Source organism: Balaenoptera borealis (genome assembly GCF_965194805.1).
Source record: "Balaenoptera borealis genome assembly, chromosome: 18".
Classification (NCBI taxonomy): Eukaryota; Metazoa; Chordata; class Mammalia; order Artiodactyla; family Balaenopteridae; genus Balaenoptera; species Balaenoptera borealis.
In genome coordinates this window covers 5,212,315-5,226,322 of record NC_138877.1, presented here as the reverse complement: position 1 = coordinate 5,226,322, position 14,008 = coordinate 5,212,315, and the positions used below count along the sequence as shown (strand labels likewise).

General features: G+C 46.8%; 1 protein-coding gene across 2 annotated transcripts in view; it reads right to left on the bottom strand.

Moving 5' to 3' along the window:
• The window catches only part of CDK8 (cyclin dependent kinase 8), a 243,372-nt gene that overhangs the window by 121,817 nt on the left and 107,547 nt on the right, over positions 1–14,008 (bottom strand). The window contains exons 13-14 of one of the 2 annotated variants that reach the window (XM_082365093.1): positions 7,641–7,735; positions 6,873–6,912 (exon numbers count right to left, since the gene is read on the bottom strand). The exons of the other annotated variant lie outside the window; for it this stretch is intronic. Of the exons in view, the coding sequence (XP_082221219.1) occupies positions 6,888–6,912; positions 7,641–7,735 (120 nt within the window). The 3' untranslated portion in view covers positions 6,873–6,887. Of the gene's footprint in view, positions 1–6,872; positions 6,913–7,640; positions 7,736–14,008 lie in introns of those variants that run through there. 2 annotated transcript variants of the gene reach the window in all.

The window sequence follows — 14,008 nt, the reverse complement described above, 5'->3', positions numbered from 1 at the left end:
ACTATTCAGCAATTTCTCTTTGTTTATAGGATATAACCTAAGTGCCTTAGTATGTGGTATAAAACCCTTCAAGCTGTACTGCCACCCACATTTTCACCTCTGGACATGCTCTTCCTGGAACCTTAGGTTTCAAACAACCACTTGCATCTCCTAGAATCTGTCTGGCTATTTCCAGCTTGTGAGGTTTTGTTCTTCTGCCTTTGCTGCCTAGAATTGTTTTCTCTCCTTTATTACTCGGCAAATCGTTATCTATCCATCTTTCAAGACTTGGATCAAATACCCTCCAGCCTGTTCTCCCTCTCCTGGTTAGAACCAACTTCTCCATCCTGTGTACAGATCTCTATCTGCAGCACAGGCAGAAGACTTCAATAATTTTTTTGGTCAGGTTCCTTGAAATATAATTTACATGCAACAAAGCTCACCATTTTTAATTAAACAATTCAGTGAGTACTGACAAATATATACGGTTGGGTACTATCAGAACAATCATGAGAATATTTCCGTCTCTCCAAAAGTGCTCTCATGCCCCTCTGTATTCAATCCCCTCCTCCTACTGCCTGACCCTTGGCAACCTCTGATCTGCTTTCTATCACCAGAGTTTTGCCTTTTCTAGAATTTCACATAAGTGAAATCAGATAGTCTATAGCCTTTGTGTCCAGCTTCTTTCACTTAGAATAATATTTTAGCGATTCATCCATGCTAACACACACATCTCTAATTCATCATTTTTCCTTTCTGAGTAGTATTCCATTGTATGGAGGTACCACAATCTGTTTATCCATTCACAGGTTGATGTTCATTGGAGGTATGTGCAGTTTGGGGCTGTTATGAACAAAGCTGATAAGAACATTTGAGTGCAATCTGCTGTGGACATATGGTAGGAGTGAAGGTCCTGGATCCCATGGTAAGTGTATATTTAATGTTATAAGAAACGGTCAAACTGTTTTCCCAAGTGACCATAATGTTTTTCATTCTGACCATCGATGCACAGGAGTTCCAGTCACCCCAGATCCTTGCCACAGACTTTTTACCCTTAGCTATTCTAGTAGGTATCTCATTGATTAGTAAGGTTACAGCATCTTTTCACGTGTTCATTTGCCACACACACATCTTCACCTATAAACATATTTTAAATCTTTTGTCCATTTTATTAAAACATTGGGTTGTTTTCATTTAGTTGTATGCATTCTTTATCCATTGTGGATGTAAGTCCTTTGTTAGATACATGTTTTGGAAATACTTTCTTCCAGCCTGTGGCTTGCTTTTCAATTTTTTAGCACTATCTTTGGAGGAGCAGAAGTTTTAAATGTTGATGAAATCTAATTTATTAATTTTTGCTTTTTGTGTCCTATTTAATAGATCATTGCCTATGTTAGATCACTAAGATTTTTCTCCTCTGTTTTCTTCTAGTAGTTTTATAGTTTCAGCTCTTTTGCCTTTTATTTACATCTGTGTTCCATTTCAAGTTAATTTCTATCAATGGTATGAGATAAAGGTGTGTATATACATATACATATATATATATATATATATATATATATATATATATATATATATATATATATATGGCTGTCCAGTTGTTCCAGCATCATTTATTGAAAGATTACTCTTTCTCCATTAAACTGCCTTAGCAATTTTGTAAAAAATCCAATGGCCAGATATCTATGGGTCTATTTTGGAGTTCAATATTCCGTTTCATTGAACTACTTGCCTGTCTTTACGCTGATACTATCTTGATTACTGTTGCTTGTAACCAGGGAATGTGAGTCCTCCAAGTTTGTACTTCTTTTTCAGAGCTGTTTTGACTATTCAGGGTCTTTTGCATTTCCATGCAAATTCTTGAATCAGCTTGTTGATTTCTATAAAAAAAAAGCTTGCTGGGATTTTGATTAGTATTGGTATTGCACTCAATACATATATGTCAGTCAATTTGGGAAGACCTGACATAATTTTAGTTGAATATGTGAACTCCTTCTACATATAAGGTGCTTAAACCCATTCAATTTTTATAGCACTTGATAGTTTCTAAAGCCAGTTCATATACATTATCCCATTTGATCCATCAAATAACCAGAGGGAAATGCTGGCCTCACTTTGCAAATGAGAAAACTGAACCTCGGGAGACTTGACTCGGGTCAGCTGGTTGGGTATGTGGTGGCGCCAGCTGGCCTGGCTTTTTCATTTCACGTCGACAGTATATGTGATGCTTCATCCTGTAACTATTGATCCGGTGTATCTAAAATGCTGGCATGTGGGCCTGGGCAGAGAGGACCTGGCAACACAGCAAATTCAACCCTACACTTTCGCTCCCTCTTACTCGGGTAAAGAAGTGGCTGGAGACCCAGTCACCCTGCTTCCAGACCAGCCCTGGGGAGCTGGTCCAACCATGTTGTGCATCCCAAACAGTCCGGGAGCTTTAAAAATGCAGATGCCTCAGCCTCACCTCCAAAGTTTGGATTCAACTGTCGGGGGTAGGGCCCCAGTATTAATATTTCATAAAAACTTCCCAGGTGACCCTAATATACAGCCAGGTTTGAAAATGGCCATTCCGGTGTTTCCAGGGAAAGAAAGAGCACGAGAGTCAGGAAAGATTTCTGAGACTTGGGCAAAGAGTGAAAGGCCTGAGGGTCAGGGGTCACCAGCATAACTGGCCCTCTGATCAGAAGGGAAGGAAGATGACAGAGCTGGACGGAAGGTCTTGCCAGATTCCTTAGCAGAATCTGGAAGAGACACTAAACACATGACAATTCCCCTCCGGGCACTGATCCCCATTCCTTTAAAAATATCCTCACCCTCAGTGAATAATAAGAAATTCAAGTCTCGTAGAATCAGATAAATTCATAACAGGAAAACTCGTCTAATTTTCTTCGCTCTCAGATAGGAAAACCGAAGTCCTCCGAGGCTACCGGCTGCGTCAGCGCTGTGCCCCCCGCCGCACCCCACCCCACCCCGGGGCTGGACTCTCCGCGCGCTCCTTCCGCTGCCCTGTGTAGCCTGGGCCATCCGCTCACATTTTTATGGGGAGGTAAGGCCTACTGGGGTGCGGGGCCGATTTCTGGGCCATTCAAGCCAGTGGCTTCCAAGCCTTGGTGCATCCAAATCACCGGGGAATTTAACATATAGGTTCCTGAGCGCAGCCTAGAAGCCAGATCTCTGGGGTGGAGACTAGGAATTTGATTCACACCCTTCCCTACTCTTCCTTCGCTCCCTTTGGGCCTGTTTTGTTTTGCTTAGTGTTCGTGAACTCTGGAGGGTCTGACACTGGAGTCCTCGGTAACCCCTGGGTTTGGTGACTACCTGTGAATTTTACTTGTGGAAACATCTCTGCCCCCATGTGCAATTAGGAGTGAACAACACTAGATTTATAGCCTGATGCAACCAGGATTTTCTTCCTCATTTCCACAAGCTGAAATACAAACTGAACATAGCAATCATTTTAAGGCCACGGAAAAAGCTGATGCCACGACCAGAGCTTTGGGCAACCACGGAAAGAGCAGGACCTGCCCCAGCACCCAGGCGTCTGTCCTGCAGGGTGGGCGGGCACTGCCCAGACAGTGGGCATCCGGGCGCCCCCAACCCTGCAGGTTCTGGGACACCAAGCCCCGCCCAGGCACTGTGCTGGATTCCCAGCCGGCACCTGTGGGTGACCCGGGTTCGAACCCCTGCACTGCAGCTGCTCAGTGGCACCTCTCAGGTCCTCATCTGCAAAAGGGGGCGCTGGCGGCTACTCTTTACAGTGCTTGGGGCAGCGCTGCCTGCTGAGCTGAGCTCTGAGGCTCGGGCCATCACAGTGCCCCTTGGTGCCTGCCCTTGAAACCGCCTGGCTGAGGGCCCTGGGGTTTGCGTGTCACAGAAGCAAGAAATGCCACCTCCCCACGCCAGGCTCGACCGAAGTAGGTCTGACCCCAAGGATTGCCCACAGTCTGCGGGGAGAGAGGTGGGTGTATAATCCATTATAACGCAGTGACTTGGTGCTGAGCTAACAGGCGGGGAGGGTGGGGTGACCAGGGTCAGGAACAGAAGTGCTAGAAGTGTCTTCAAGCTCCACCACTAGTTTTAAGGCGAAGACCAAGGGCCGAGGGGTCGGCATGCTGGGCAAGGGTGCCACGTGTGACACAGGACAGGGTGTGGGAGCTCAGGAGGTACGGCGGCTGGACTCAGGGAACAGACAGGCTCCACCGGACCCAAAAAGGGCTGCTGGAGAGTGGGCGGCACCAGGAGGGTGGCGTGCTCTCATTTCCTCCTTAAAGCAGGCAGATAACTGTTCAGTGGGAACCACACGGCCCGGGGAACACTGGCTGGGAGACGGCTGGGGACGCGGAGGTGAGCGCGGGCCGAGGGTCTGTGACAGCGTAGGAGCTCTGTGATCTGTTCTTTGATGTGTGGACCTGGATCTTGCCCTGGGACCCCAAGGGTTACGGGAAAGGGTTCTCTCGACAACCACATTAGCCTAAGGGAAGGCCATCTAGATTCCGAGCAGCTGGCAAAACCTTAGGCGTCTCTGCCTGATTCTGCGCTGCTTCCTCCTCTCCCGGCCGGGATTCCAAGCGCAGAGCCTCAGCTAGGGCCACACGCTCCTTCCTCTACTACCCTCACAAGCCCTGTGGGGCAGCATCTGTGTCTGACCCTCCTGGAGGCCAAGGTCCAATAGCCGTCCCGGCCTCTAAGCGACGGACTCCCTCCTTGGTGCTCTGGCCCTCGCCTCTCCGGGGCTCTCCCCGCTCCTCAGGGGCCCGTCACCCCCACCCCATTCCCGGCCACACCCAGAGCCCCTCCTCCCCACCCCCTTCTCCATCCCTCCCCAGCCCCGCCCCTCAGGCCTCAGTAGCCGGTCCCCGCCCCCACGCCGCCCTGGGGAGCCCAGGAGCCCCCTTTCCTCCAGCTCCCACTTCAGGGCGGCTGTTGTAGCCCGCGAGCACAAAGGGGGGACACAGGACGCGGGGCCCTGGCCTGGAAGCGGTGGCGCCAAACCACAGCCCTCACGCCTCTGCCCGGGTCTCGGCCGCCCGGAACCCAGGCGCCCCGCCGCCGCCGCATCCTCCGTCCTGCGCGCGCGCGGCGGCAGCACCCTTCCCGCGGCGGCGGTATCCTTCCCGCGGCGGCGGCATCCCCCATTCTCCGCGCGCGCGGCGGCAGCATCCTTCCCGCGGCGGCGGGCTCCGCTGAGCCGCGCCCCGCACTGTCCTCTCCATCAGGTCCCGGGCCCTCGTTGGTCCCGGGCGCAGCCCTGTAGCTCTGTAGGCGCTTTGTTGGTGGCCGTGAGAGTGTTCAGCTTTGGGAAGAGAAAGTGGAGGGTGTAACCATGAGTCAGGACAGCCGGAGGAGCCGGCCAGGACAGCTGCTTCTCCCTCTTTCCTGTCCAGGAACCAGCCACTGCGTCCCACTGACTGTACCTCCTTAATGCTTCTTCTTAACGCGGTAAAATATACGTAACATAAAAGTTACCATCTTGACCATGTTTAGGCGTACAGTTCAGTGCAGTAAGGATATCTTCCTTGTTGTGTAACCATCATCCCCTCCGTCTCCAGAGCTCTTTCCATCTTGCAGACTGCAACTCTGTCCCCATTAAGCACGAAGGCCCCGTCTCCGCTGCTCTCCAGGCCCTGGAAACCACCATTCTACTTTCTGTCTCCAGGAATTTGACTTATAAAACAAGAAAGAAAGCAAATGGCCATAAAGCTTTTATTGACAAAATTTAAAATGATAGTGGTAACAGTATAATTTTTTGTGAATGAGGGAGGAGTGGCTGGATCTGGGAGCCCAGGTCTCCATGACCTTCACCTTCCCTGGGGGGCTCTGTGCTGCCTTGGAGGGGGCTCACCCCTTCACCCCAAACAGCGAGGGGCCCAGCGCTGGGGGACAGAGCGCTGGACACATCTTCTCCTGTGCTCCCTGTGGCTGTTAGGAATCACTGGGTGATCTTATGCAAAGGCGCAGTCCGTGTTCTGAACAAGTTCTAGGTGAGGCAGACCTACTGGCCCAGGGACCACACTCTGGGCAGCAAGGCCTCTCTCCACCTGGGTGAACCTTGCCACCCAGGCCAGGCAGGACCTCTTTGAGGTTCAAAAAGGCCAGGCCCGATTCCTTTCTTACTTTTTATTAAATCACCTGATACTTTTTTAAAAATGAAGGATGCCAAAGCAGTTACAAACATATTGGCGTATTTTAACAGTTCACAGTTTAACAAATCAACAGATTTGTCACGCCTGCACAGATACAATGCATATAATAGTGCCTGTCACAAAATAATTACTGCGCTAAAATAAACAGATGAATTCCTAGGGCCCGGTGGGTGCGAGGAGTGGGGATGGGATGCAGTTTTAAGGCTGTGGGATGAGCAGCTTCCACTCTTGTCAGTCTTCTTTGGGCCGAGTGTGTAACCTCATTGGGAAATAGTGCTGAAGGGTCTGCACTGGGGCCTCCTCAGGCACCAGGGGGCCCAGCGGTCCTGCAGGCTCCCGGGCACACACCCGGTGAGCGAGGCTCGGAGACCAGACGCCTGGCCTTTCCAGCGGGGCTGCGGTTGTCCTGGTCCTGGTTTGGGGACCCTCTCTTTCCAGAAGATTGTCACAAGCCATGTCTACTTCCTCCAGGAAGTCCCGACCCTCTTTCATCCGCAGAGGTGTGGGCTGACTCTGGCCTCAGCTGGACATTGCAGGCCACGTCACAGCAAGTGGGAGAGATTCACCTGGAAACCTCCGGGAGGGGGCCTGGAGGCCATGCGGCAGGCACTCTCCAGGGGCTGGGCGGGGTCTGGCCCACATCTGGAGGATGATTTCAGAAGCTGAATCCAGCTGCTCTAAGGCCTCCCAGCCCCTCTGTGGGCCTGTTTCTCCAGCCCCCGGTGTTTACAAATGGAATGACTTTGTGTTATAAACTTCCTCATTTTAGGAACGGATTAGGACAACATTTCTGTGAATAAGAAGCTAGTTTAGCAAACGCAAAATATTATTCGACTTGCAACACACAACACCTTCCCCTCACCCACCCAACAAACACACACACTTATTCACCTTCATCCTTGGAACCTAACACGACGTCTGGCTGGCCTCAAGGAATGAATGAAGTTTTAAGGGCAGCCCTAGGAGACTCTAACATCACAGCGGCTGTCTGTCTTCAGTCTTCACCTTGCCCACTCTGCGAGGACAGGGCCCTCCTAAACCCACAGAGGGGTGCAGGCCTGTCAGGACCATGGGCCAGGGTCATCTCTCCTGGTCAAGACTCCATCAGGGTGCCTGTCCTCCCGGAAACACCTGGTCCTGTTCGCTGGCTGTCCTTGTCACTTAAGCAAATCTGAGCCACAGCACTAGGGAAATCAGTCCTCTGTGGGCACTGGAGCCCAAGGTGCTCCACCCCCAAGAGCTGGGGTTGCTGTGAAGACCTTCATTCACCCACATCTGTAGGTCCGTCTTCTCCAGGTCACACGCACCATGGGCACTGCCCCCTCATGACTGTCCCCTCTCCCCAGCCAGGACAATTAGAGCTACCTGGAGTGTCCCCAGTTGGAAGTGTCTGGAATCCTTTCCTGCCTGCCCATCCAGCTTCCCAGGCAGGGCTGAGCAGATCCCTTAGTAAATAGGTTAGCATGATACCAAACTCTTTCAGCATTCAAACCCGTTTTCCCCGGAGCCACAGCTCACCTGGCTGTGTGATTACCCTTTAGACTGCTGCCTTCTCCCGTCCTCGGGGCTGGGAAACAAATCAAGTGCTTCCTGGTGGCCTGAGAAAGTGGGTTCTGTGTGAGGATAAGAGCATCATTTAGACGTAATCGAGGATGCAGAAGAGACTTCGGCTTGGACAAAGACAGACCGTTTCTAAACCTGCCACTGCTGTCTGAACATGGTGGGCTCTTCCCACAAGGCTGCGATTGTGCAGCTCACAAAGAAATAAATCAGCCTGGAAGCGAGTGTAAAAGGGCTTTCTGCCCAGAGAGCATGCTTGTGATGCACCACCAAGAAATCAATGTTACCTCTTTTTCCATGTAGAGCCGGACACTTTCATAAACTCTTAGGGGCATGAAATAAACACAGAAGTTAAAACAGGAAAAAAAATATATTCACGAGAACAAAAGCATGTGAACACATTTTTAATCATCTATTGGTGTAGTCTGATTTCCAATTGGTATATGATAAATATTTGCTAACATTTCATTAATGAATATGTTCCTGCAGAAAAGAAGCGCATCTGTACATAATTAGTAAGTGCAAGACGCAGCAGTAGTGAAGGACCGCAGACCCAGCTTGCCTGGTGTGTCAGTAAGAGTACTTTCCATTGCAAATAGCCAAACACCAACTTAACATGGCTTCAAGAGTAAGGTTATTCGTTATGGAATTTGCAAGTCCAGCGAGGGGACAGCCTTCCAGGGTGGTAGATCCACCTCCAGCCCCCCGGCTTCTTGTGGTCTCTGCTCTGCCATCCTCGGGGTCAGCTTTGTCCCAAGACTGCTGCCCCGCCCCCACCTCCACTGACTTAATGGAACAATATGACATCACTGATTCACTGTGGAGGTAAAGACGCCAGCTCCAGAGGCAGCTGGGCCTCAGTGGAATCCTGGCTTTGCTGGAGCTGTGCATCCTGGGTAAAATGTGAACCTCTTAAGCACCAGCTTCCTCATCTGGAAAATGGGAATGATAATAGGGCCTGTGGCCTAGGATGGCTGTGAGCATTAAATGAGACGGTGAGACGGTGGCTGACATGAGCGAGGCACTTATAAATGTCAGTGCCCACTGTGTCTTTATGGAACGTATTCAATGGTCGCAAAGCGTGGGGCATCGTGCTGGCTTACGGAGACAGGAGCCAGGGAGAACACAGGGGAGGAAGCAGGCTGTTAGGATACAGTGTGGCAGGTGCCCTACCCTTGATACCCTCCCCCCCAAGACAGGAGCAAGAGTGGGGACCTGCCGGCACCTGGTGAACAATGGACAGAGAAGCAGGGAAGTAGGGGGGAAGGCGACACTGGCCTCCAGGACTGCTGTCAGGCTTTTAGGCTCCTTTGTGTTCAGCACAGACAAACCAAATACAGCCGGACCTCGGAGACAGCACAGGTTCTGCTCCGCACCACCAAGAAAGGGAAGGTAACAATAGAGCGAGTCACATGAATGTGGGGTTTCTCAGTGCATGTGAGTTAATGTGTACACCATACTGTAGTCTATGAAGTGTGCAGTCAAATAGCATTATGTCTAAAAAATGGACATGCCTTAATTAAAAATAATTTACTGCTGACAAATGCTTACCATCGTCCGAGCCTTCAGTGAGTCACAGTGGTAACATCAAAGATTCCTGACCACAGATCACCATAATCAGACGTAACAGTGATGAAAAAGTTTGAAATATTGTGAGAATTGCCAAAATGTGACCCAGAGACAGGAAGACAGGAGCAAATGCTGTTGGAAAAATGGCTCTGACAGACCTGACCAACACGAGGTTGCCACAAACCTTCAGTTTGTAAAAAACGTAGTATCTGCGAAACACATTAAAGCAAAGTGCAATAAAGCAAGGTCCGCCTGTACTGGTGTCGTGAAATTAGAAAAGCAAAACCCTCCTACACCGTTGTGGGGAATATAAATGGGTGAAGCCACTATGGAGAACAGTATAGAGTTTCCTTAAAAAACCAAAAACAGAATTACCATATGATCCAGCAATCCCACTCCTGGGCATATACCCGGAAAAGATGAACACTCTAATTTGAAAACATACATGCACCCCAATATTCACAGCAGCACTATTTACAATAGCCAAGAGGTGGAAGCAACCTAAATGTCCATTGACAGAGGAATGGATGAAGAAGATGTAGTATATATATGTGTGTGTGTGTGTATATATATACACACACACACAGTGGAGTATTGTTCAGCCTAAACAAAAGAGTGAAATATGCCATTTGCAGCAACATGGATGGAGCTAGAGATTATCATACTAAGCGAAGCAGGTCAGACCGAGAAAGACCAGTATCATATGATATCACTTATCTGTGGACTCTAAAAAAATAATAAAACGAACTTATTTACAAAACAGAAACCGACTCACAGACATAGATCACAATCTTATGGTTACCAAAGGGGAAAGGAGTGCAGGGGAGGGATAAATTAGGAGTCTGGGATTAACATACACACACTACTATATTATAAAATAGACAACCAACAAGAGCCTACTGTAGAGCGCAGGGAACTATGCTCAATAGCTGTAATAACTTAAAATGGAAAAGAATTTGACAAAGAATATATATATACATATGCATAACTGAATCACTTTGCTGTATACCCGAAACTAACACAACATTGTAAATCAACTATACTTCAATTAAAAAGAAAAAGATGAATTTTTTTTTTTTAAAAAGCGAGAAAGAATTTTCTTGACTCAAAGGGACCAGAATACCCTCCTTTTTTTCCCAACACAAAGGAACACAACATTTTCTAGGATTGGAGACAAAAGCAACCACGCCCTGCTCAAGCCCCGAGAACCTGTGTGGTGCAGAGCCACGCGAGGTAACAGGAGCAGGGAAATTATGTCCCTGGTTATTTATTCTGGACGACGTTAGGCAAGTACTTAACTGTGCTTGGAAATGTTCCATGCTTTTAGTAGATAATGAAAATCAAAATTTTTGATATTTAAGCAACTTCCCCCAGGAAGAGAAAAAGCAATGAAAATCTATTTAAAATAACCATAGAAGTGAAGACATTCGACCTCTTAGAATTTGTAGTTGCATCTACTGCTCCCTTCTCCCTGCTGCCTGATACCCCCCATCCTGAGTTCTGCTCAGTGAGGGAGGGGAAACGTCAACTAGAAACTGTAGCTGTAAACATCAGCTTTGTAGATGAACTAGTTAAACTGACATTTAACTATCAAGTGCCCCCTCTCTGCCTGCCGCCGTGCTGGGTGCCACCCCTGGGTGCCAGAGTCCTCGGGAAGGCACATCAGGCTGGGTGCTGCTCCTGTGAAGCTCACAGAGGGTGGGCGGTCCATGCAGACAGGGAGTGCTGTGAGCTCAGGGGATTCCTGCCCCAGACCCTCTGGGAGGCTCAGCTCACCCACGCACACGGGTACTGGGACTCTGTCGAGACGCCAGCCGCAGCTTGGAATTCACCAAGCAGCCCTGGAGTCCTCCTGTTTGGACCTGTTACTCTCCACGCTCCCTGTTTCATGCAGGAAAACCCGAGCCCCAGAGCAGCAGACTGATTTGCCCCAATGCTGCCCCAGGAGACCAGCAGAGGTCGGAACACAGTTCCACATTTCTTCCTCCAGAACCTGCCATTCCCTCGGGCAAGGAGCAGACGGCCCATTTTCAGCCTCACTCTGGACCACAGGTCATCATTCAGCATAAAATACTGTGAAAGGAATCAAGTTATAAAGGAAAGACCGCCGGGCATCTTTCCAAGTTGGCTTGACAGTTACGGGATGACAGAGGATGCTGTGAACACATTGGTCCCGGCGCACTTGCCCTTAAGAGTGGAAACACCAGAGCACCGAGGAAATGCCATTTCTTAAATTATAGTTTAAAAAATTCTTTCTTTAAGAATGCTCGGCTTAGCATACACGAAATCAATCGTATGAAATGAGTAACTGGTGTGGGAGAGGGTGACAGGGCTGGTAGAGCTCTGGTTAATGTCAGTTGTCTGGCTGGTAGGGGAAGAATTGTGCTGGAAAGGAAAGCAGGGATGTTCTTTAGGGATAGGAATGTGTTGGAAGAAATGCCTTTTAAGCCAGGGCATGAAGAAGTTTCTGGCCCAAGCACTCAGCTCCCCCTACCACCTTGCATCAGCCTCCGAGGTGGGGAGCTCTCGAATTTTCCTCAGAACCAGTGGTGTCATCTGCCAGCAAGAACAACAGCTGCTTTTCTAAGTAAAAAGAAGGAGGAGAAGGAGAAGAAGAAGAAAGCAAACAAGCAAGCAAGCAAGAGAAAATCACTGAATTAAAGAAGGTAGTGAATATTTTCACTGTGTGGAAAGGATATTTCCAGCACATCTGGGCAAGAACTTAAACTCTCCAAGTGGTTAATCTAAGATTCTCATGCTTCCGAGGGATGTTTTATTGTGTTACTTCCAAGTTTTATCACTTTACTTCCAATTTGTATCCTTGGGGATGGAACAAAAATGATTTTCTGATTCATAGGAAATGATTCAAGCTGGGTACAATTTGATATTAACCGAGGATATTCAGGAGCCACAGATGAACTTAGCAGTTTTTCATAGATTCTAAAATGGGATTCAAAGTGGCAAACATTATTTTTTCCTCCCAATTCAATAAAGTGACAGAACGAGTTAAGTTATTAAAGATCTGACACCCCACCAGGATTCCGCAGTACTGGGGTAAACTGAATTACTCTTTCTAAATAATATAGCAGGGGAAAATGAAAGCATTATTGTTACCATGCCCAAGAATAAATGAAGAAAACATGTTTAGTTTTATGAAGAAACTCAGTCCTCAGGACTTCTGCTTTTGTAAAACAAACAAACAAAGAAAAACCAGTCAATTGGATTAAAGAGATTCTTTAATCCTAGATTTCTTCCTAGATCCTACAACTTGCTATTTAAATTGGCTCGCAAGCATGTGTGGCTTAGGAAATACCTACACTTTGTGTAGTCAGGATGGTGGTGAGAAAGATGACATTTGCCTTTGAAAAATGTCGGTGTGCCGAAAGGCTCAGGGAAAATAAAGCTGAAAATATGAAAAGAAAAATGACCATACTCATCCAGTCCAAACCCGTGTTAAGGACATCGTGCTTTAATTAGTAATACGGGTTCTGGTGGCATATTCAGAAAATTGGTGAACTGAGTTTTCTAATATTTTATTCTCTGAATTAATTTCCACCTTCCACAGCAAGGGAAAATGCATGGAAATATATTTAAGAGTGCTTATGGTGTTACATACTTAGGAAGAAAATGATGGAGGAAATTATGTTAATGCCTAAATATAAAGGGAGGTTGTCTCTCAATCTTATCACTCAAAATAGAAGGAATCATCTGATAAGCAGTATCTTAGAAAGATTAACTGAGGTAGGCACTGGTCTAAAATAGGGTTGTCGGATTTAACAACGAAAAATCTGTAGTTGGGCATTCTGTATGCCCAGTTAAATCTGCATTTCAGATACACAACATTTTTTTTTTTTAGTATAAGTATGTTCCAAACAATATTTGGGGCATTTTTACATTAAAATTTATTTACTGGTTATCTGAAATTCAAGTTTAAGTGGACACCCTGTATTTTATCTTGCAAGCTGAGTCTAAAATGACCTTAAAACACTAGTTTTGGATGATTATAGAGGTCATTTGATGGAATGGATTTTTAAAAAAAGAGACAAAAAAATTGAACAGGTTTAGTATTTAGTAACTATTCTTGGGGCTGTGACACTCGATTACAATTGTTTATATTGTTAACAAGGCTTATAAAAATCACTTACAAAAGCCACAAAGTAAGTGTTTTACATGTGGTGATCACTAAGTGAAAACAAACAAACAAAAAGACAAGCACAGAAAGGCAAGCCATTTCCTTGTGGCCTGGGTAAAATTTCCAGAGAGAGCAACATATATGAAAAGTCAAAAAGGGCTGTGCTTCATACAACTTTGATGATATAAAATGATGTTTTAGGAAACTCAAAAAGAGATTATAGCAACGACAAAATTACTAAAGTCAAAGACGCATATAAGAGATTGAATAAAATTATTTCATGTTAAGTGAGAGCAGGAAAAAGCAATATTCTAAAATCATGTTAGTTTATCTAATGTGTAATTTTACATACTTATAACTGAAAGTAGATATTTAAGCATTCCATCTCCATCTCTTAAAGGATATCTATATCAATGTCTAAATCGCTATCATCCATCTGTATATCATCTATCTATCCATCTAAGCTTTTCCTTTTTTAATCTTCTCATTGGGAAACTAGAGGATCACGTTATATACCAGATTGCCTTATGTTTGGTCATGTATGACAGAGTACACAGATTTTAGGAAATGTACAGACTGTGTTATCAAGCTCAAACTCACTTATATCATGATGATAATAAATCTT